General features: G+C 46.8%; 3 protein-coding genes across 6 annotated transcripts in view; all 3 read right to left on the bottom strand.

Annotated features, from left to right (window-relative positions):
- Positions 1-245: 245 nt before the first annotated feature.
- On the bottom strand, positions 246-7,282 carry LOC115556108 (N-acetyllactosaminide beta-1,3-N-acetylglucosaminyltransferase 3). 4 transcript variants are annotated; one of them, XM_030373245.1, is made up of 3 exons: positions 6,966-7,281; positions 2,155-2,255; positions 246-1,904 (listed from the first exon to the last, which is right to left on the bottom strand). In XM_030373245.1, the coding sequence occupies exon 3, from the start codon at positions 1,891-1,893 to the stop codon at positions 754-756; it is 1,140 nt and encodes a 379-aa protein (XP_030229105.1). In that variant the 5' UTR covers positions 1,894-1,904; positions 2,155-2,255; positions 6,966-7,281; the 3' UTR covers positions 246-753. The 4 variants fall into 4 exon arrangements, with proteins under 4 accessions (XP_030229105.1, XP_030229102.1, XP_030229104.1 ...); XM_030373242.1 differs by lacking the exon at positions 2,155-2,255 and having other exon boundaries at positions 6,971-7,282; XM_030373244.1 differs by lacking the exon at positions 2,155-2,255 and having other exon boundaries at positions 6,966-7,277.
- Positions 7,283-7,861: 579 nt separating this feature from the next.
- On the bottom strand, positions 7,862-11,289 carry LOC115556106 (potassium voltage-gated channel subfamily V member 2-like). Its single transcript, XM_030373241.1, has 2 exons — positions 9,200-11,289; positions 7,862-8,661 (listed from the first exon to the last, which is right to left on the bottom strand). The coding sequence occupies exons 1-2, from the start codon at positions 10,469-10,471 to the stop codon at positions 8,383-8,385; spliced, it is 1,551 nt and encodes a 516-aa protein (XP_030229101.1). The 5' UTR covers positions 10,472-11,289; the 3' UTR covers positions 7,862-8,382.
- Positions 11,290-11,461: 172 nt separating this feature from the next.
- LOC115556105 (low-density lipoprotein receptor-related protein 8) overlaps positions 11,462-21,461 on the bottom strand; it is a 28,292-nt gene continuing 18,292 nt past the window's right edge. The window contains exons 8-14 of the mRNA XM_030373240.1: positions 20,765-20,980; positions 18,948-19,066; positions 15,050-15,189; positions 14,609-14,750; positions 13,502-13,579; positions 13,137-13,297; positions 11,462-12,884 (exon numbers count right to left, since the gene is read on the bottom strand). Of these exons, the coding sequence (XP_030229100.1) occupies positions 12,849-12,884; positions 13,137-13,297; positions 13,502-13,579; positions 14,609-14,750; positions 15,050-15,189; positions 18,948-19,066; positions 20,765-20,980 (892 nt within the window). The 3' untranslated portion in view covers positions 11,462-12,848. The remainder of the gene's footprint in view (positions 12,885-13,136; positions 13,298-13,501; positions 13,580-14,608; positions 14,751-15,049; positions 15,190-18,947; positions 19,067-20,764; positions 20,981-21,461) is intronic.

The following is a 21,461-nucleotide window of genomic DNA, read 5'->3' as shown; positions in this document are numbered from 1 at the left end:
GTGAGGTTGCAGATTGCAATCACCTGAACACCCCCCCTAACCTCTCCCTTGCACACAACCAAGAAGAATCTTTGGTTGCAGTAGGCACTTCCAAAATGATGTCATCATATGTGATGAGGTGATGAGTGACGAGGTTTCTTGTTGTAGTCATACATTTTATTTAGTTCTGTACTCTGTAAAGCTAATGATATTAGTTTATGCAGAAGAAAAGGATTATGATTCAAAAAAGTATCCCCAAGACAGAATAAAAACATGTATATATTCACCTTTATTAATTGGGAGGAACACAACTTCCCCTTTCTTCAATTCTTAACAGCATAGTGAAAATTATTTCAGTTTTTGTGAACCCATATTGTAGTAAAAAGACAACTGTCCAACAGTCAGCCCCGGTCTCCACTAGAGATCCATTACTCACTTTAATTCACTTATTTAGGCCCCTTGGTAGACATATAGATCTTACAACATTCCCTTAGTGTTTAGGTTATAAAAATGATCCCATCCTATTATATATTTACCAGCATGATTTCCTTCTGAAATCGATTCTATTTGAAACATTGTTACTTGTCATGAAAGTGTGCGTTATTATTATTATTATTATTATCGTCCCTGTTATTTCCTCAACCCGGCACCAATACAGAAGACATACATTCCAACAGGCACCCAGGCACCGAGACACCCTCTCCCCAGGCCTTCCACTGTCCTTATTGAGTCACTGAGCAGCTTTAAGGCACGGCGTGAAGACTTCAGTTCAGTTCACTTCTGCCAACAGATAAGCGCCGGGTCCCGCAACTGGTTCCACATGATGTAAATCTGATGCGGCAGAAACCTGTGCACCAGCAGAACGTCCTGGTAATAACAGGGGTCCCGGGAGTCCATCTTCTGCGAGGGGACGTGGAGCCCCGCAGTCCTGATGGCCCCGTGGCTGGCGGGTTTGAGCCCCACGCTGGCCAGGCACATCCCCATGTACACGTCATCGATGGGATGCAAGCCGATGGCCTTGGACGCGTTGTATATGACCATGGCGGTGTGGCCGGACAGGAGGTAGCCCCCACCGCCGCAGTACGCCGGGTAGGACTCCGACGTCTGCACCTGAACGGGCACGTAGTACTTGCTGTTGGGGTGTCGGATGGGGCCGACGTTCTGGATGACGGTGCCCACAAACAGGTGCCGCCCGCCGTCGTGCTCGCGCAGGAACTCCACCATGTTGTCCGTGTGGGCGAAGATGTCGTCGTCGCCGTTGAGCAGGAAGTGCGCCCGGGGACAGCGCTCCTCCATCCAGCCCAGGAAGAGGACCTGCTTCAGGGTCAGGTTGAAGAAGGAGTCGTTGAAGTCCCACTGGAGGACGTCGCCGTGCTTCCCGTGCTCCAGCTGCAGCAGCTTGTTCAGCCGACGCTTCTCGAAGCCGGCGCCGGTCGTCCCCGAGATGAAGAGCCGGCGGATCCAGAGACCCGCGTGCGGCCGCTCCTCGGCCCAGGTCTCCCGGAGCACTTGCCTGCGTTCGTAGTTCATGGGGGACGACTTGATGACGAGGAGCAGGAAGACGTTCGAGGAGCCGTTGGGCCCGCCGCATTTGTCGGGCAGGTCTAGCAGCAGGGGGAAGGATTTACAGTGCTGGTAGTACAGGAAGTCTTTGAGGTGGCCCGGTAAGGTGGAGAAGCCTTGGACGTTGGACGCGGACAGGTTCTGGTGACAGACGTCCCACACCCGGCGAGCCGGCGGCCTCGTGTATTCCGCGGTGGCTTTTGGGAGGAGCTGATCGTGATTGGCTGATCTTTCGGGCCTCGTGGTGTCTAGATTGGGTCGAGTGGCTTGGTTATTCCAGAGCAGAAACACGATGCACAAGACCCCCATCAGAACGAAGGCCTCGATTGTCAAGCCTGCTCTCCTCTTCATCTTTGATATCGCTGCAATAGCACAGACAAAACCAGTTAATAATAATGGAACCATTTCTTATGACTAAATATTTCACTACGAAAGATTATGTATATAATAATAATTATAACTTATATTAATTATAATTGTGTATGTACAACTGTATAATGATGAATGAATGAATTCATGAGTAAGAGAAGAGATAGTATTAGTAAGTAAATATATATATAAAGGAATTCATGAGAAAGAAAAGAGAAAGTAACATTGTGAGTGTGAGGTCACCAAGTGGGCCCACTCCAACTGAAACGCCCTCTCCTTCTGTCACTGCTGTACCAGGGGGGCAATGCAGGGAATGGAACCCCGGATGGGCAATGTTCAAAGCCCTGCATGTCAATACAATGTAAAACGTAGAAAAATGTAAAAGACTCATTACCCCTTAAAGATGCCCGGTGTAATAATTAGAGATAGCGTCGTCATGAAGGACCTCTTTGGTAACTAAACAGTCTGCTCGAGCTCCTGCACTAAATACACAAACAATACCTACAACAACACAAACTAACTACACAATAATACAGACTGGCTAATCTAGCTTTACTTCACACACTTGTGCACTCCCCCTTCCCTCCTTATTCCTGGAAACACTGTCCCGTTTCCAAATATAATAGAGTCACAATAGAGTAAGCTGCTTTTCATCACAACTTGTCATCTGTTTTACCCGAGGTAGAGTCGTGGACGGTCACATCTGTAAAGTTGAATGACAAACTTTTGACATTTTGGCAATTTAAGCATGTAAAATCGGACACGTAGTCCCTATGAGGTGTACAGGAAAAAGAAGCTGTGGTCATCAAGGCACCAGGAGGCGTCTCCCATCGATCTACAGGGAATACAGAGGCCCTTGTCCAGCAACTGTTAGAGTCATGCTCTTTCACGCCAAGCCAAACCGCACCACACGTTGCAGGACTGGGGCCGGCTGCTTGTCAGGAAGGGAGAGTGCAAGGGGAGACGACCGGGAGCCAACAGAACTCGGCCCACTACCCGTCAGGGAGGGAGAGTGCAAGGGGAGCAGACCGGGAGCCAACAGAACTCGGCCCACTACCCGTCAGGGAGGGAGAGTGCAAGGGGAGCAGACCGGGAGCCAAGAGAACTCGGGCCACTACTCGTCAGGGAGGGAGAGTACAAGAGGATCGGACCGGGAGCCAACAGATCTGGGGCCACTACTCGTCAGGGAGGGAGAGTGCAAGAGGAGCGGACCCCGGAGCCAACAGAACAGGCCCCAGCGCCGCTGACCACGTCACGCTGTTGCGTGGGTCTGGTGTTGCATGGGTCTGGTGTAATGGAAAACGAAGGGCGGCGAGCCATGCTGTGTTGTCATGTTTGTCGAGGCCTGGGCGGAATGGGTTGGGCTTGTCAGACACAGAACGAGAGAAAGAGAGAGAAGAAGCGAGAGAAAGCAATGCAGAGAGATGTATATTGAGAGAGAGAGAGAGCGGAAAAGAGAGATGGAGAGAGGGAGAGAGGGAAGCAGAGAGAGAGAGAGAGAGGGAGGCAACGGGAGAAAGAGAGAGGAAGTGGGAGAGAGAGAGAGAGAGAGAGAGAGAGAGAGAGAGAGAGAGAGAGAGAGGAAGCAGACCTTTTTCCTACCGCTGCATCCGCCAAACTTTCACACGTCCACAAACTCACTGAGACACACGTCATTTTGGCATTTTCTCTATAGCACTGTGCATTAATAAATAGTAAACAAATGACTGACCAAACTTAAACAAAAGTAGAACCCAAAGAAAGGACATCTCTAGAAATGCTGGTCTATAAAGATGGGTTTTTAGAAGTCACTAAAAACTGTCTAAAGATCGCCCCAGAGGACGACTCACACAGAGGCTTCTGTTTGTGGTAAAGAAGTTACATTACGGCTGGGCCTTTGGAGAATGTGAGGGGTTAGGTGTGCAACGACGACGATGAGGTCATCTTGGCTGACATTACCTGCAGTTCACTGTGTATCTACTGCCTCCTACACGTTTGACTTTGATGACTTTCCATCCATCACTTTTCTCTGTGTTGACCCACACATACATGCACACACACACACACTGAGTTTGTCAGTGACAAAACCCCCATAAAGATTGCTTTCCCCTTGTATATTACATGCCCCTCCCAGTCAGCAGGACTTTCAGGAGCCCATGAACAAATGTGTACAGTAAGTACAGTACATTGCCACAACAGACTTCTACAGACTTCGCAATCACTTCAATTAAACCCCAACGAATGCAAGGGTCCCTTAAGACCTTCTTAGATTCTACAAGTTTCCAGGCACTTCTGTAGCCTAATTTAAGTCTTTATTTGATTTGATTTGACTATTACTATATTATATTATTATTATCATATTATTATTTGTTAAACATACAAATACAATATAATAGACACACACACACACACCCACACCCACACACACACACACACACACACACACACACACACTAAAGTAGCCTAAACAACAGGACATTTGTCTATGACTCATGGACAGTTGTAACATAGCTGATTCATCATTTACTTGGAAAAAACCAAGGCTCGGGCATGTTCATCTGAACAGCGTTTCACATCAACCACTTGCCCGGGCACATGTCGGTTCCAAGGCTCATAACAGACCCTCTAATGTAGCCTGGATCAAAGGCCCAGACACTCTGAGATGTTGCAATGAAGGACTTCTGCATAAACAAGATAATGAGATAGGCGTTGGCGTTTCTAGGTTTCATTAACATGGATCTGACTGGAGATAGGATAGGTTAAAGGGAAACTTCACCCATTTCCATTAAGCTTTGTATCGTTAGAAACCCACTATTTTTGAATGGCCGTGCATCATTCCCTTATTTTCTGGAGAGACTGGAGAGATCAGTATCGATATCCAACACTTATTGTTTAAGATGACGCAATATGACGATTTTTGCGTAGAAGTAAATAGGAAGTGTATGAGGGGAGGATTCTCGTAAAACTACAAGCAATGGTGGGACCCACTGACGCTACAGACCTATTAGAGCAGTGCCAGTGGGTGGGTCTTCACCAGCAGAAACTAACATCCACAGCGTCTGAGGCTAAGCTAACAGAGGCTGTTGATAAAACTGAAGTACAATTCACTGAGTTCACCAACTAATACTCTTCACTAGAAATGTTGTGTGAAATGATTTTCAAGCAGTCTTGCGGTATCAGCTTGGTAGATGGAACAGCGAGGTGTCCGATAGGCGGAGATCTAGATCAGCGGGAGTGGCCAGCGAAGCTGTGCATCGTGGTGCATGGTGGGAGTTGTTGTCTTCAATCCACAAGCGCCAAAAAGTCACTTTCTGCCTTTTCTCGGTCAAGACGGCACCAAATTAGAATTTTATTTTATTATTCGACTACATATAGGACTCAATTTCAATACATACATCATGCCTCCACCGGTGAAATGCTCCTTTAATTCACTTGAGGTTAACTGTTTATTCTCTTGCCAGAAGGACTAGGACTAGGCTTCTTTATGTTGAGTTGTCCGTGGACCTTTCTATAGAAACCACAAAGGCTGCATCTGATCACTAGTTTAATAATGTAGTTGCTACATTGTATATCGTTGTGAAACTATGTATCGACTGACCCTTCGATAGATTTCCGACACATTTAAGAAACTTTTTTAAACAAGGTTTAATAGACCTCATGTTGGAAATTTCAGTGATAGAAAAAAATACAAGCGGCGTATTGATCTACTATATGAGCAAGCAAGTACAACCGACAAGTCAGCGGGCAACCTGCCGGGTTAATGCCCTCCTCCAAGCCAATCAGAACAAGCATTCTTAAACAAAGCAGAAGAACTACCATTAGTGACTAGGAACATTTCATCACTTCTAAACTGAATTGAATTAATGAATTCCTAGTTTCCAGTAAATATAGGAAAAAAAATTATCTTTTATTTAATTATTTTTTACCCAAAAGTTATATTCGGGGGTAATTAAAGAAGTATCCGGGGCTAAAGCCCCTGATAAACAGCCTAGTGACGCCACTGGGGTTGAGTCACAGACACTCTGAGAATTTGCCATGAAGGAGTCCTGCATAAACCAGATTAAAGACACTGATCTAATCAACAAAAGAAACGTACATCTAAAATAACGATTTATTCACAGAGCATGCATCTTAACCATTTCCTACCGCCTTCGGATAGCCTAGAGACAGGCGCACCAAAACAACCCATTCTTGTTACTAAAGCCATCTTTACACTTCAGCATCAAGTGCTGTCACTGTATACGTCTGCATTCATCCCGATGTTAAACGAGTGGTAAAACAACAAGGCCTAGGCTACTTACATAACATTATCAATGATACTTACCATTACCATAATAGGCCATAATATATAGATGAGAAAAATATATAGGCCTAGGCTATATGCACAAATGATATTAACATAATAACAGGACCACACTTCTGAGCGCATAACGCTGAGGAGAGGGGACCCCGTTGCATGCAGCCCCGTGACGGCTGCACCGCAGTACGTCCCCGTTGCACGCGGGGAAAAACGCACCGGGCACGCGGCGCGGACTCAGCCCCGTTACACCCGGGGCTGTCAGCGGTGAGTTCCGCGGTGAGCCCCGTTGTTTCAGGCCAATGTGTTTTCTTGGAGAGAATAAAATAGAGCTAAACTTGTCATACGTTGTCGTATGAACGTTGTTTCATTTACCGTTAAGACAAATGAAACAACATGCATTAGGCTACCCCGTACGTTATTTTACTCTTCCTGAGAACAGTTATATAAATTGTACAAACGAATTGTTGTGTGCTAATTTATCTTAATAGTCCGGTAGAAAATATGCCTATTTTTTATTTATTTTTTAAGGACATTTCAGGTCTCTAATGATTAAACGAGACAACATTCATTTGTACCCCAGTTCGTTGTTTTCTTTTTCCTGAGAACAGCTCTAAAAAAAATTAAGACTAATTTAGTTTGTGCTAATTTATCTTAATAGTCCAATACGAGAACATAATGATATTAAGCAGATAACCATGTAGCGCATCCATGTGCTCCTCAATTTAATGTGTTAAAACCTTGTAACACAACCACACATCAATAAGTGCACTCTTACCTTATTTTGGTTTATACAGCCGTCCACTAGCCGCGTGTAGCCTACTCTGAATATAACTTTGAAAGTCGCAATTCTAGCGGTTCTCGCACCGCCGCCCACACGTGATATCATACACCAGGCTGCCCCTTGCATGAGTGTTGCTTGCCTTGGCGTGCGAAGTGTTAGGTTTCTGCATCCCATCTACGTCACGAGTCCCAATCACTTAAGTTAAAGAGCAAGGGTCCCCGAAGACCGTCTTAGATTCTGCCAGGTTACCACACTCCGGCTGCAGCCTAATTGAAGCATTTTATTTCATTGATAATTCCTTTTAGTCAAGTTACATCAAGTCAGATACTATTGCGTGCATTGGCTGTAAAACAATGTAACTTACACAGGATGCAACACACCCACCCACCCACCCACCCACCCACCCCCACACACACCACCCCCCCCCCCCTCCCCCCCCCCACACACACACACACACACACACACACACACACACACACACACACACACACACACACACACACACACACACACACACACACACACACACACCTACATAAAGTAAGTGGCAGTGTCAAAACTCATCTCCATGAATGGAGTTTGTAATTTTTCTAACTAAATATCCGCTAGTAACAAAGCAGTTTCATCACTTATTAGCTAAATCAAGGCCAGGTCATGTTCATCTGAACAGCATCAGGCAACCAAACTGCCCGTTACTTGTCCATAACATGGCACATAAGACATTCTGAGGTAGCCTGATTCATTGAAGATCATTTTTTTCATATATTCTTTGGAAAAGTTATATATGAAAAGGTGCTAGGCTTTCTGCAAGGCCTCTTCAAAGTTTCATACATTTGAACAAGATGTCAATTGGAAATTGCAGTTAACATACTCAAAGCTCAAAGAAGGAATCAAGAAGGTATGCAACCACCTGTAGTGTATTTATTTTGGATGCAAGAAATCATGAAGTCCCGAAGAAACCACAGACAGCCTCTTTGTGTAGACATCTGCTGCAGTTCCCTAATGTCTGCTGATTGAGCACATGACAACGAGACAGCTCTGTATGTATGTTTTACAATCGTTTTCATATGTTTATGAGATGAACATTTGAACATCGATCCCCTGTTTATATTTTCATTCAGCAGCTCTAGCACAGATTAGCTAATGGAGTGGCCTCTACACATATCAGTCTACTAGTCGCTGTACCGGTGGTCTCAACTGATCAGCACCAGGAGCTACCTTTGAAAGGTTCTGTGGAGACATAATATCCTTTCTTGCTATGTTCGATCACAGACAGCAGTCCGCATGCTCAAACCCCAAGGCCTATGCAAAGACGACGGGGTTCAGCGTGATTTGGCTATGGTTTCTTCTTTCAACGTCTCTAGTTTAGCTTAAACAGGAGGAATCTCGGCAGGTCCATGTTGGGAAAACCTCAGTTCGGGCAATCGTACCCACCGTCGTCTACCACCCCCGCCTGGAAGCACGCCGCCACTTTGTCTCCTAGTCGCTCCTTCAGGCGGAAGCGCCGCCTGCTGAAGGTGCGTTCCTCCTGGGCCTTCAGGATGGCGTAGTAGTCGGAGAACTTGTTGAAGAGGAAGGAGATGGGCATCCCGTTGAGGATGATGCCGAAGGAGATGCAGGCGAAGGCCACGAAGCGTCCCAGGATGGACACTGGAACCACGTCACCGTAGCCCACTGTGGAGATGCTCACCTGAGGAGGACAAAGCCAGCATGGTAGACAGAGCTTGTCAAAATAAAAGATGCATGTCCCTTTAAGAGACACCTGGAAACTATTCTAAGCAAACTCTGTAATTTATACAGATCCCTTACACATGCCATTTCCAAAACAAATCTTGCATTTTGTTTCCTGCAACTTATGGAAACCATTAGTCAAATCAGACTGGATTTGACTACATTAGATGTAATAGACGAAAATATTGGACTTACATTAACTGCCGTGCCCTTCTTTTGAACTTTTGTTACTTTGTGTGTGTGTAAAGCTATATAAACAACTTAACTTGTTAATAAACATCTTTCAACCGCTTATTAACCTAATTAGAATAAGCCACATGGAAGTTAGCCGAATCGGGTTTGAAAAGGTCAGGTTCCTCAAACACTGATAAAAAGAAGTCTGATCAGTGTGAACCACATGAATGTGATCCTTCAACATTTCATCGGTGTTCCAAGACATGTGTTGCCATCTGAACTTAATTTGAGCATCTAAAGGCTTCAGCTCCAGAAGTACTCACTGCGGCCCACCACCACGCATCAGGGATGCTGCTGAACGGCGAGTTGGGCGTGTCTCGCTCCACCGAATGCAGCAGAGCGGAGAAGGTGAAGATGCCCATGGCGATGAAGAGGAGAAGGCAGCAGACCTGCTGGTAGCATTGGCGCAGGGTGAAGCCAAACGCCCGCATCCCGGTGGAGTGGCGAGCCAGCTTTAGGATGCGAAAGACGCGCATGAGCTTCACCACATTGAGGACCTGGTCGAGCCCGGAGACATCGGCAACGGCCCTGAAGTCTTCTTCATCTGCTTCTTCCTCCACGTCGTTGTAAGCCTCAAACACGATGAGCACAAAGTAAGGCATGCCCGCCACAAAGTCCAGAAAGTTGAGGGTGCTCCTCAAAAACTGTCCACGTTGACAGGTTGAGGCGAAGCGGAGGACGTACTCCACGGTGAAGAACACGATGGAGATGACCTCTACCCACTCCATGTACGTTTTGCCATAGATGGCGAAGCTCTTCATGTCCTCCACAGTGTTGAGGGTCAACGCCCCAATGGATAGGAGCACAAACAGGTTGGAGATTACAGCGAAGACTTTGGCCTTTGGCGAAGAGAAGGGGTTTTCCAGAAAGACCCAGAGTGCCTTGCGAGTGACCCCGAAGACCATGTCCTCGTAGCCGTCCAGGTCATCACTCACCTCGATCTCCGCCATCAACTCTCTCTCCACCTTCATGTTGTCTCTCAACTCATCCACCTTCTCCTCAAACATTATGCGGCAGCAGCGCTGGGTGTCTCGCAAGCTCACGCCCCAGTAATCCAGCTCTTCCTCAAAGTTGACGGGACAGATCTCCCTCATCACCCAAAGAACCCCGCTGGTGTAGAAATGACAGATGTAGTGGAAGAAGGCCGGATCGCGGTCAAAGAAGAACTCATTGCTCACTACAGAAAAGTCATCACACAAACTGAGTTGCTTTGAGCGGTCCGTGCAGATGGCCAAAGACCCGATCCGTGTTTGTGGATATTTCATGGCCAGCTCCCTGGGGATGTTAAACACTTTACCGCCAACATTTACATTAACTGTCTGCTGCAGTCTCTCTCCTGGTTTGGATCGCTTTCCTCTGGTGCAGGGGCTGTCCAGACATTCCATGGAGTGCCATGCCTTGACGCTAGTTTGTTGGGAAAAAGGAAAGGTTTTGTCATCCGTCGCATCTGCCAAAATACCAAAGGCCAGAACGTTAATGGTAGACCGGCGTTCATGCATCTGTCTCCAGTACAGCTGGACCCCCTGAGCATCCATGTGGACAACGTTTTTAAAAAGGCAGGAAGTCACTGGCACAACACAATGTAAGTCCAGGACAGGAAGGAAGACTCCAAGAAAACAGACTCAATTGCAATCTGATGATTCTGGCCGGCTGTGACACATTGATTAGCCAGTCGCCCTCCGGTATATCAAGGTACATGGTCAACACTATGTCAGTCCAGTCGGTCCTTGACGAAACAAGGATATCTTGTGTGTCCTCTCCTTAGGTGGGCAAATGAGGGCAGGGAGCTATTTGATGTGTCAGGTACTTGAGCCAGCCTCCTTAATCTCCCTGGTGTCCTGCCAATTGTCCTTAAGGACGTCATTTAGCGCAGACCTTGGATTAGGACACAAACGAAATGCAGGGTGTATTGTGGGGGAGGAAGCCGAATGAACTCATGCAAGGAAATGCAAGACCCATTTCCCCTTCCTTGCTGTCAACTCAGCATTTGGTGCCTACTATGCACGTGGCAAGCAGCAACAGGAGACAAAAGATATATACCTCAATATAAATAATACAGACCAAAATATTATTTTTAGCCACTCATTGCCGTTAAGACGAAATTTATCTCTCAATCCAATCACTGCCTAATTTATAACACACACACACACACACACACACACACACACACACACACACACACACACACACACACACACACACACACACACACACACACACACACACACACACACACACACACACACACAGGAAGTAGGCAAAGCCTTCTGTTACAGCTGTAACAAATAGCCTAGTTTAAATGTGATTGTCTAGTGATTTCTATAAAATATGAATTTTATAGAGAAAACTGACTCAAACATAATCAAATTTTAATCAGGACCCGTTCCAACCATTTGAGTAACGTCTTCATAAAAATGTAAATGCTTAAAAAAATGCCTAATTGTATTGTGCTGTATTCAACAGTTAATAGTCTGTAACCTGCAGGATGTATCTGATGGGCAAATCAAACAAAACAAACAAATACATCCAAATCAAACCACTTTATTACACCATGTAGTCTAAACCCTAGCTCTGGTTAACACTGCAAAGTCATAGGAGAGCCAATGCCACCCAAAATAAATAAACCAACCCAACGCGGACAAATAAATAGCTAACTTAACAATCAGCTCTCTAGCCCGCAGCTACTAGAACCCTCAGCGGTAGTCAAAGTACAAAAGCACAGGTTGCAATCCCAGAAAATACAAGATATTGGCTAATCTTTTCAAAAAGGGGACATTCCTTAAAATAAAAAAATGCATTGTGCCTAAACCAACCAATCCTCTTTCATTTTAATAACATAACATAAAACTCTTAAAGGGTCTTCAACACCATCATCTTGCGATGGACTAAAAAACATAAATAAAGATCTTCCTCTTGTAACATATACACTACGGTACGTCTCATCCCATAAGACTCCATGACACACATCAGACACATCAGATAAATGGAAGATTTGCATCAATACTAGTTAACCAGCCTGTTGTACCTCACTGTTTAACCTTGGGGTGGGAGTGGAAGGCATCGAGGCGTTGTGTACCGTTTCAAGTGTTAATGAATGCATAGATTATTGCTGCAGGCAGGTCGTGGAAGGCCAGTGCTTGGGTGGAAAGCCTTACAACGACTCAGACTGTAGCTAGAACCTTGACTGTCAGCTAATCAATTGGACCGAAATAAAAAGTAAAAAGCAATCTATTAGGCCATAAAGGTTAACCAATACTCCACTAAAGGCTGTTTAAGTGCAAAAATAAATAGAAATAAGAATTTTCCTCGATATAGATTAGTTTATATCCCATGTCCGGGCGTTGGACCTAAATCCCCAACCATGGAAGGTAGCCAGCAGGATTTGGCGCGCAGCAGGCTAGACAGGGCTATAAGTACAGCACAGTGTACCGCACAGAGGAAGGACTTATCCCAGCGGGAGTGCCAGCCACTACAGATCACATCACTGACCTCGGTGCTTCAGCGCCAGCAGAGGTGGCAACTGGGCGACGTTCATGGGAGGTTGGGGGGGGGAAGGAAGCAGAGGAAATGGGGTACGTTTCTGAGCAACTCTCCCCCTCACCCCCACGATAGGCAGTGACCCCTGGCCTGCATTGTCTCTTCCTCCACACCAAGGGGCTTGGTTAATGCAGGGACCAAAGAACACACAGACAACAACCCGCCCTACGCCCTGCCTGGCAGAGGAGATCTCTCCGGGGTGAGCTCTTGAGCTGAGCTGAAGGTGCTCTGGGGGGGGGGGGGGGGGGGGGGGGGGCGCAGCTTGTGGGCGACGTGGGTCCCGCCCACCCACCGAAAAGGAGGAGGGAGCATGGGGGAGGAGATCCGTCTGGGTGGGGGCCGGATGGGCTTCACCCGACCGGCCGCCGGGCGAGGTCAGTCCGTGTCCTGGTCCACCTTGAACAGCGTCTCCTAGAGCGAGGAGGAGGGAGACAACTCGGTGATGTCATGGGTTTTAGACCGGCGACGCGTAGATTTAACGGGTGATCTGCTGGGACCAATAGGAGGCAATGGAATGCTACAGTTCACTCACACACACAAAGTCCCCCAGTCATTAAGCCACTCACTTGCCGTTGAGACGCAGGTTATCTCTCAATCCAATCACAGCCTAATGTAACACACACACACACACACGCACACACACACACTTTGTGCGGGCCTTACCTTGACAGTGCCTGTGTGTGGGGCCAGGGGGGCTCCATGTAGGAGGGGGTCCTGGGACTCCTTATGGAGCACGGTCTGCAGCTGGAGGGTCCTTGGGGGCCTCAACTCCACCCTCCACCACCAGCACACCATTAGGCCCAGCAGCAGCGCACACAGGAACACTGCGGGGAGATCGCAGCGCACTTTGTGACCACCATGGAAATGGCGAGCAGTCATTCCGTTTGACTTTCTTTCCTTCAACGCGCTCGCACACACATGAAATTAACTCGAAACACCTGCCAAGGGGCGAAACTTATGCAATGCGAATCGAAAACACAAGTCTAAACAATATTCGACTCGGGAGAGAAGAGGGGGCCGATAGTTACCGATGAGCGAAAGGATCCAGGCGAAGGTCGCGTCCGGCAACACCTCCACCGCTGGGCTTTGAGGGACCACCGGCACGCCTGGGTGAACAGTGTACAACCCGAGTAGGAATTAACCTTTTTGTCATCGGGTGGTTTTGCCTTGACGAAGAACCACGGCTCTTCGCATGGGCCTTCGCAACTCTGCCTCTTGTGTTCAGACTGTGCTCTCGCTGTATTCCGGGGATCAGGGAGATTCATTTGAATTAACCGCAGCCAGGATGGATGTCCAATTGCTTTCAATAGGTGTGTGTGTGTGTGTGTGTGTGTGTGTGTGTGTGTGTGTGTGTGTGTGTGTGTGTGTGTGTGTGTGTGTGTGTGTGTGTGTGTGTGTGTGTGTGTGTGTGTGTGTGAGAGTGTGTGTGTGTGTGTGTGTGTGTGTGTTAATCTCCACCAGGGCTTTAGAGGTGTTGATAAAAATCGAACAAAGAGAAAAAATACTGGCCAGCATTTTTATCATAGAATATTTCTAGGATGTGATTTAATTGATTTCATTATTGTCCATCAGCATTGCCTGGAAGGATCAGTCCAAGTGTATTTAAACTGGCAACGAGATAGTTGAACACATTGCCACTTTAAGAAAGAGAGCTGCCAGAGTTATTTTGTCTGTCATTGTCCCTGCCCCCAAACTGTGGGTCAGATCTTGCAGAAATAGGAGAATGGTGTTGAGGTGGAATCAACACGCTATGCATTTTCTTAATCTAAGAAGAAATCGAAAGTATATTTTTTGGGGAAGTCAGCCTGGCAGTTCCCCTTTGAGCTTATTGTTAAGTTGGATAGTAAATACATTTCTGAGTTCAGCCAGCATCATAGTGGTAGGACTGTGGAGATTTTAATTTTATTTTTTGATTATTTGCCTGTAGTTGAAATCCCGCTGTTTCTTCATTTTGGTTATTCACGTTCATCTGGTGAAACAAATAAATGAATACAGTGTTCATTTACAACCTGATCTTCTGATAAGGTTTATCCTTGGGATCAGGGAAATGAGGTGCATTCCATGTATGGCTTCCCCATTAGGCTGCGTGTGTGCCTAAGGGCGAGCGCGAGAGTGTGTGCGTGTGTGTGTTCTACCGGTTGGTTGTAGGAGGGGGTGGGTGACTACCAGGGCCCCCGGTGGAGTGGAGGTCTGCAGCAGCACTCTGAAGGAGCTGCCGTTGTGTTTGTCCCTGCTGCAGACGGAGCGACTCCCTCCGTCTGACCAGTACACCTGCCCCTGTGGGACGGACGGACGGACGGAAGAATGTGAAATACAGACAGAAAGACAGCCAGAGGCAGCCAGAAAAAGAGAGACAGAGACAGAGACAGAGACAGAGAGAGACAGAGACAGAGACAGAGACAGAGACAGAGACAGAGAGAGAGAGAGAGAGAGAGAGAGAGAGAGAGAAAACTGAGCTTGACTTTACTTTTATGGCAAACACTGAACTATCTTTGGGGAGGTTGAAGTGGGTGCGGGTGTGCGCGATTGTTGCGTGCGTGCGTGCGTGCGACAGTGTGTTAACATTAAGTCTGTACCTCGAACACGGCCAGGCCAGAGAGCTGGTCCATGTAGCCATTGGACTTCAGCACGGTCTTGCGGTGTCTGCCCGCCAGGTCGACACGGGAGACACTCCGGGCGCCCTGGTCCGCCCAGAACAGCAGTTGGCGGGGCACATCTAGGGTGGAGCGTCGGGAACACACACCGGGAGAAGGATCAGATGGCCCTCCCTTCCATCAACACCACCCTCGGCGAAACACAACCCCATCGTCCAACCACTCCAAAAGACGGAACTCAAATGTTTACACGTATGCAAAAAAATGAGGATGGATTCAAATTTCTTATGCAAATATGAAACTTTCACACGGTTCAATAAACACAAGACGGATTTGAACCCAAACACTTTAGAGGAAGTTAAATGGTTTCGGGCCTAAACCAACCAGCCATACAACAATATATTATTTTACCACGGCCTATATTTAACTTACCTTGTTCATAGTATATCCCTGTATTAAGATCATACCTCAATATATTCCACTATACATGTGTGCATACTTTTTTGCACTTTTTTGCACGTTAGATGCTAAACTGCATTTTGTTATCCCAACAAAAGGGGGGGTCTCTGAGTAGGTACCCCAGCCCAAGGACCCCCTCCTCTGGGTAGGTTCCCCCGCCCCAAGGACCCCCCTCTGGGTAGGTTCCCCCGCCCCAAGGACCCCCCTCTGGGTAGGTTCCCCCGCCCCAAGGACCCCCCTCTGGGTAGGTTCCCCAGCCTCAGGACCATTGGCAGGGACAAACAGGAGGCGGCCATCAAGGGGGGCTCCCTGGCTGACCTGAAGCGCCTCACAGTTCCCCCCCACCCACCCACCCACCCATGTGCTGCGCTGGGCAGGACCACCGGACACAAGGGGCTGGCCCTGCTGGCATCCCCTGGCGCATGCTAAAGGGCTGATGATGGTCCCACGTTCACGCGACGCAAGGGGGTTACGAACCCCTTCCGTCCTTGCAGACCCTCCTCGCGACCGCCGCAAGGGTCTGACGTGCGCCTCCCAAAAATGGTAGCCTTCCGTCAAGAAGACGCAGCAGCAAGGGCTCCGATTGGTCCGCTCACTAACACCCGACGCAGAACCATAAAGGTTCACGACTCTGCGGAGCGTCTGCGTGGTCATTACGTTGCGTGAACACGGAACCCGTAATCAGCCCTTAAGGGGTTTGTGCTGGGCAGCCGAATGAGGTCTGGACCGACATCCTCAGCCGGTCAGCTGGCCCAAGCAGCCGTCGCCGCCCGCTTTAAAAAACACCTCTAGGTGCCGGTCCCAAAACACTGCACCACGGAATGTGGTTCAACGACATCATTCCCAAACCGATGAGGACACTCGGCACTGTGGATGCCAACACCGCCCTCTGAGACAGTCCCCAGTGTGTCGTGTTTCACGGCCCCCAGCCCATATCCTGTCAACTTATTTCACACTGTGTGTGCTCTCCTCTCCTCGCCCCTCCTATGTGATGGAACACCGTGAAACAGCCCTCGTACCATTATCAGGCTTGCAGACCGCTCCACAGAGGCTGGCATCACCACCTTGCTGCTTGCAACCACTGCTAAACTGTTCTGAAACCACTGCTCTTGAACCAGATTCACTGGTATGGTAGCATGTTATTACCACTGTCTGACCTGTTCATATCTGGTCCGTAGTGTATTCACATATAGAGTGTATATGTTATTACCAATGTCTATACAGGGATGGGCAACTGGCGGCCCGCGGGCCCCATGCCCAGTTGTTGCACTTAATGTTGGGCCACTGTTTTTTTTGTGTTTTGATATCCGATTATTATTATATATTAATTATTATTATTAAGTGCGCGTGATGATGAAAAAATTGTGGCCCTCTAGATCATGAAAGTTGCCCATCCCTGGTCTATACTATACATATCTTGCCCATAGTGTATTCACCTATAGAATATGAATGGTTTTACCACTTTCTATACTCTACATATCTTGCCCATACTGTATTCCTCCTATTTATATCAATACCTCACTCAAACCTCTATTTATATATGCCACTATACACGGGACGGGAAACCTACCCAGAGATATGATCTGGGACGGGAAACTAGATGGTCTAGTGTTGGAGAACCTACCTGGTCTAGGGACGGGGAACCTACAGAGAGATGGTCTAGGGTTGGAAAACCTACCTAGAGAGATGGTCTAGGGCAGGCCTTTTCAACTAGCGGCCCATGGGCCAAATGCGGCCCCTCTTAATTTTTTTCTGGCCCGCAAGTGGTTGCATGCAAAAAATAAATAAAATAAAGGAGAAACATAGTTGCATGCAAATCAGGTTTCTGTGTGTAGCCGGTGATACTAGCCAGTATCAGTACCCCACAATCAGGAACTGGCATCACTTATTCTGACAATGTTTGGCTCAACCGATACGTGTGAGTCTAGCTTTTCTCATATGAATGCCATCAGAACAAGGGCACGTTGCTCCATGACCTATAAGAAGCTGCATGAGTGTCTCAGGATGTAGCCTGGTTCTACCAGACTCTCGTACTTCACTTCATTTCATTTCATTTGTACAGAGAGTCTGGACCTAATCAATTGACAAACGTTAACTCACTTGAAGGCGGGTGTCTGTTGAAGTTTAAAATGATTGGATCTGCCCAGTGCCACTCTGGATCTGCCATAACCAATCGCTAACGTTTGGTTGTGACGTATGTCATGCGCCGGGAATCACGCGCAGGTTGTACACAAACCAAACACCTTGCGCGCCTGCACGAAAATGTCCGTCAACGACAGCTGCAGGTTTTGTTCGTCGAATTTAATGTATCAGGGAAAAATTGCACATTGTAAATCAACTACCGACCTACAGCAACAACTCAAACTGGCGCACGACTTTATCGTCATTGTTCTCAGACACGCCCTCTGTTCGCTGATTGGGCGCACGCTGTAGCGGCGCCAGAAAACCAAATTACATACAGCAGGTCCAGACCTAGTAATGAAGGGAAATTCAAATTGAGCGGAAGTACTTAGGCGGGCGGAGCCAGGCTACTCAGGATGAGCCAAACTAGGCAAACAAGGCAGTGTAATCTTTCTCACTGACTCACTGGCTCAAAATGTCTCATATGTACAGTAGTTCTGTTTTGTGATGATTCAAACAACATTGGTGAATTCTAAATACGTGTCCAAAATACGTGAGAACAAAATCTTTTATAATGATACGATTAAAAGTGAAGAAGGAAGGAATGCGTCTGACAAGTTTATTCCATGTAACAGGACTATATATATTAAGTTAACACTACTTTAAGTACGATTTATTTGTAGCGATTCACTCACGTAGTTTTACTCGGTGTGGCCCATGAACACCCAGTGGTTTTCCTTATCGGCCCACTTGTTAAGGAGGTTGAATAGCCCTGGTCTAGGGCATTGGTTCTCAAACTGCGGCCCGCAGAAACATTCCTGGCGGCCCGCAATGACATACAGATGTAAGTAAAAAAATATATACATATTTTTTTTATTATTATATCAATATTAATTTCAGCAAAAATAAATAAAAATAAAGAGAAAAGTCGACTCTCTCTAGCTTTAAATTAAATCCTGTTACATTTGTTAGTTTTAATCCAACTGTACATTACTTTGAAAGGATGAACCTCAGTTTGGTGATTTAGACCTCACTTGGCCTCACTCCCAGAGGTCCTCGGTGCAATGTTTTGTTCCACCACTGGGATGCTGACGGCGTTTCCCGCCTAATTTTCCTTTGGTGGCCCTTAGTCAAATTCTGGGTTCCTAAATTGTCCCTCAGCTGTCCAAACTTTTAGAACCCCTGGTCTAGGGTTTGAGAACGTACCTAGAGAGATGGTCTAGGGTTGGAGAACCTACCCAGAGAGATGGCTTAGGGTTGGAGAACCTACTTAGAGAACGTCTAGTGATGGGGAACCTACCTAGGGAGATAGCCACCGGGTTGGAGATGGAGGAAGCCACCAGGGTCACCACGTCTTGGCCATCCAAGCCTGCTCTCCTGATTTTGGGGAAGATGCCGCTCTCTGCCCAGAAGAGAAGTCTGCCAGAAAATAATGCTAGTTAGGAGCCGTGGATAAACTACAAGAACTGAATGTTAGTGGAGAATATTGACCGCAGAGGTACTTCATCGAGATTGTATCCAATTCTACAGCAGTGAGATCCGACTGTATATGAAATATGTTTTAGTCACGCATCTCTGTAGAGCCATCGATTGGTCAATATTTCAAAGCAACAGGGGAATCACCAAGTAACCTGCTCTTAACAATAGCCCAACTAATGCAATTAAGCCGGAGACTTCTTAAACGGTTCAAAAGGTTCCCATGACAATCCACTTGCTGTTGGAAGTGAATCCGATACTCTGAAACAGTAAAGATAAATAAACTGGTAATAAACTGCAGAGCCATTGGCGCTCCGGTATGGCTGTTACGCAAATAGGATATATAACAGGTTCAACTGACTTTTCATTTGTGTACATTGGTGGAAATTACCACAGACTATTTACACAACAAAGAAGCTCCCACAAAGCATTTAGGCTACATGAGTCCTTTTTGAGATTTAGTCCATGTATTCGATTAAACTTCCTGGTGTTCGTCGCATCCCCAATACCGATTTGTGAACTTGGGGCCTGAAAACAATCCTCTGACCTGCGCATGATCATATTTTGGTTCAGAGAGGAACGGAGAGTAGTGTCTGATAACAGACAGGCTGTCGTCAATGTGTTAGTGAGATGTGGAGAACACTTCCTACAATTAAATACCATTTTAATCATTTTAAATATTAAAACAACATTCAACGATGGGATACACTACCCATCACGGATGGCGCCGTTCTCACGGACGAAAAAATATGCATAAGTAAATTGTGTGCGGGAAACACTGTCTGGTATATCTGGGTTAATCAGCTAAGATAACGATGCAGTAAATCCAGTTACTCTTCACTTTCCCAGAAACATTCATGCATTCAATTTGCGCATTCCTTCCTTTCCAGAACAATCATTCTTTGTGCGGCTAAAACAATAAGGCAATCATTCCAGGAAATGCACACCTGGATTTCAGAGGAGGAAATAATCGCTTATTACTAATAGGTAACTCAAACAGTTTCTTTCCTCAAAGGTGTAGTACTTCTCGTCCCTCATCACTGGGGGACCACTTGCTTCCATTGATTTGGGCTCACTCCGTTGTATACCGAGTCGTTTGAATTGTCCAAGGCCGAGCTGATTGAGCCAGAAACAACCATGGTGCGATGCTTCTCGCTTGTTTATGGGTAACGGAGGAAACAGCGTCACTTCCCAAGAAGTACTAGCCTGGTCCTACCAGACTCTCGTACTTAATTTCATTTGTACGGAGATTCTGGACCTACTCAATTGACAAACGTTAACTCACTTGAAGGCGGGTGTCTGTTGAAGTTGCAAAACTATTGGATCTGCCCAGTGCCTCTCTGGATCTGCCATAACCAATCGCTAACGTTTGGCCGGGAATCATGTTGCGCGCAGGCTGTAAACAAACCAAACACCGTGCGTGAAGATGTCCGTCGACGAGAGCTGACTTTAACGTCATCATTCTCAGCCACTCCCTCTGTTCGCTGATTGGGCCGCCAAAAATCTGGCTTCCACGAAACCCATGCATATGAAGCAGACCCAGACCTAGTACTGAAGTGAAATGAAAATTGAGCGGAAGTAGGTAGGTGGGCGGTGCCAGGCTACAGAAGTTTGAGTCTTCTTCAAGACTACGGGGCTCACCCGAGGAAGGGCTCCACCGCCAGGGCAGTGGGCCGCTGAAGGCCCCCGATGAGCGGCCGTGGCTCCGGGCCGTCCAGGGCCCCCACAGTGACGGACCCATTCTGCTGGTCGCTCCAGTAAAGCTGCCGGTGGATCCAATCGACAGCCAGGGCCGACACCGACCCCTGACCTCTCAGGACCAGGACGGGGGTCCACGGGGAGGTGTCCATGGAGACCCTGAAATAACGAACGGCACAAGCATGGAACTAAAATGATAAACGGACCCACCACTTATTTTTTTCGTTTTATAGCACACATATGTTTATGTACTTTCTGGAATTTGCAATAAAATAAATCCCTGCGATTGTTACAATAGTACTCTCGGAATCACGAATACAATTTGAGATTATTTTATTTTAAATAAAACCCCTCATGAGTTCTATATAAAACTTTACCATTATGTTCTTAAGTATCAATAATAATAATAATAATGTTGGAGCTATGCAGCTCTTAGATTTAATTGTAAAACATTTATTTAGTTTGTTTGCTTAATATAAAATAATTCACAAATCGCCACAACAAATAATACTCATAATAAATATAGCTGCGAGCAGTAATGTGGGGGTCAAGCAGAATAGGACTCAAACTAATTTTGCTGGACAGATGTAATCGGTTTGGTGGCAACATGATGACCGTCTCAGTAAGTTCACCTACAATG

Source organism: Gadus morhua, chromosome 12 (assembly GCF_902167405.1).
Source record: "Gadus morhua chromosome 12, gadMor3.0, whole genome shotgun sequence".
Classification (NCBI taxonomy): Eukaryota; Metazoa; Chordata; class Actinopteri; order Gadiformes; family Gadidae; genus Gadus; species Gadus morhua.
This window is presented reverse-complemented; position numbering and strand designations above follow the sequence as displayed.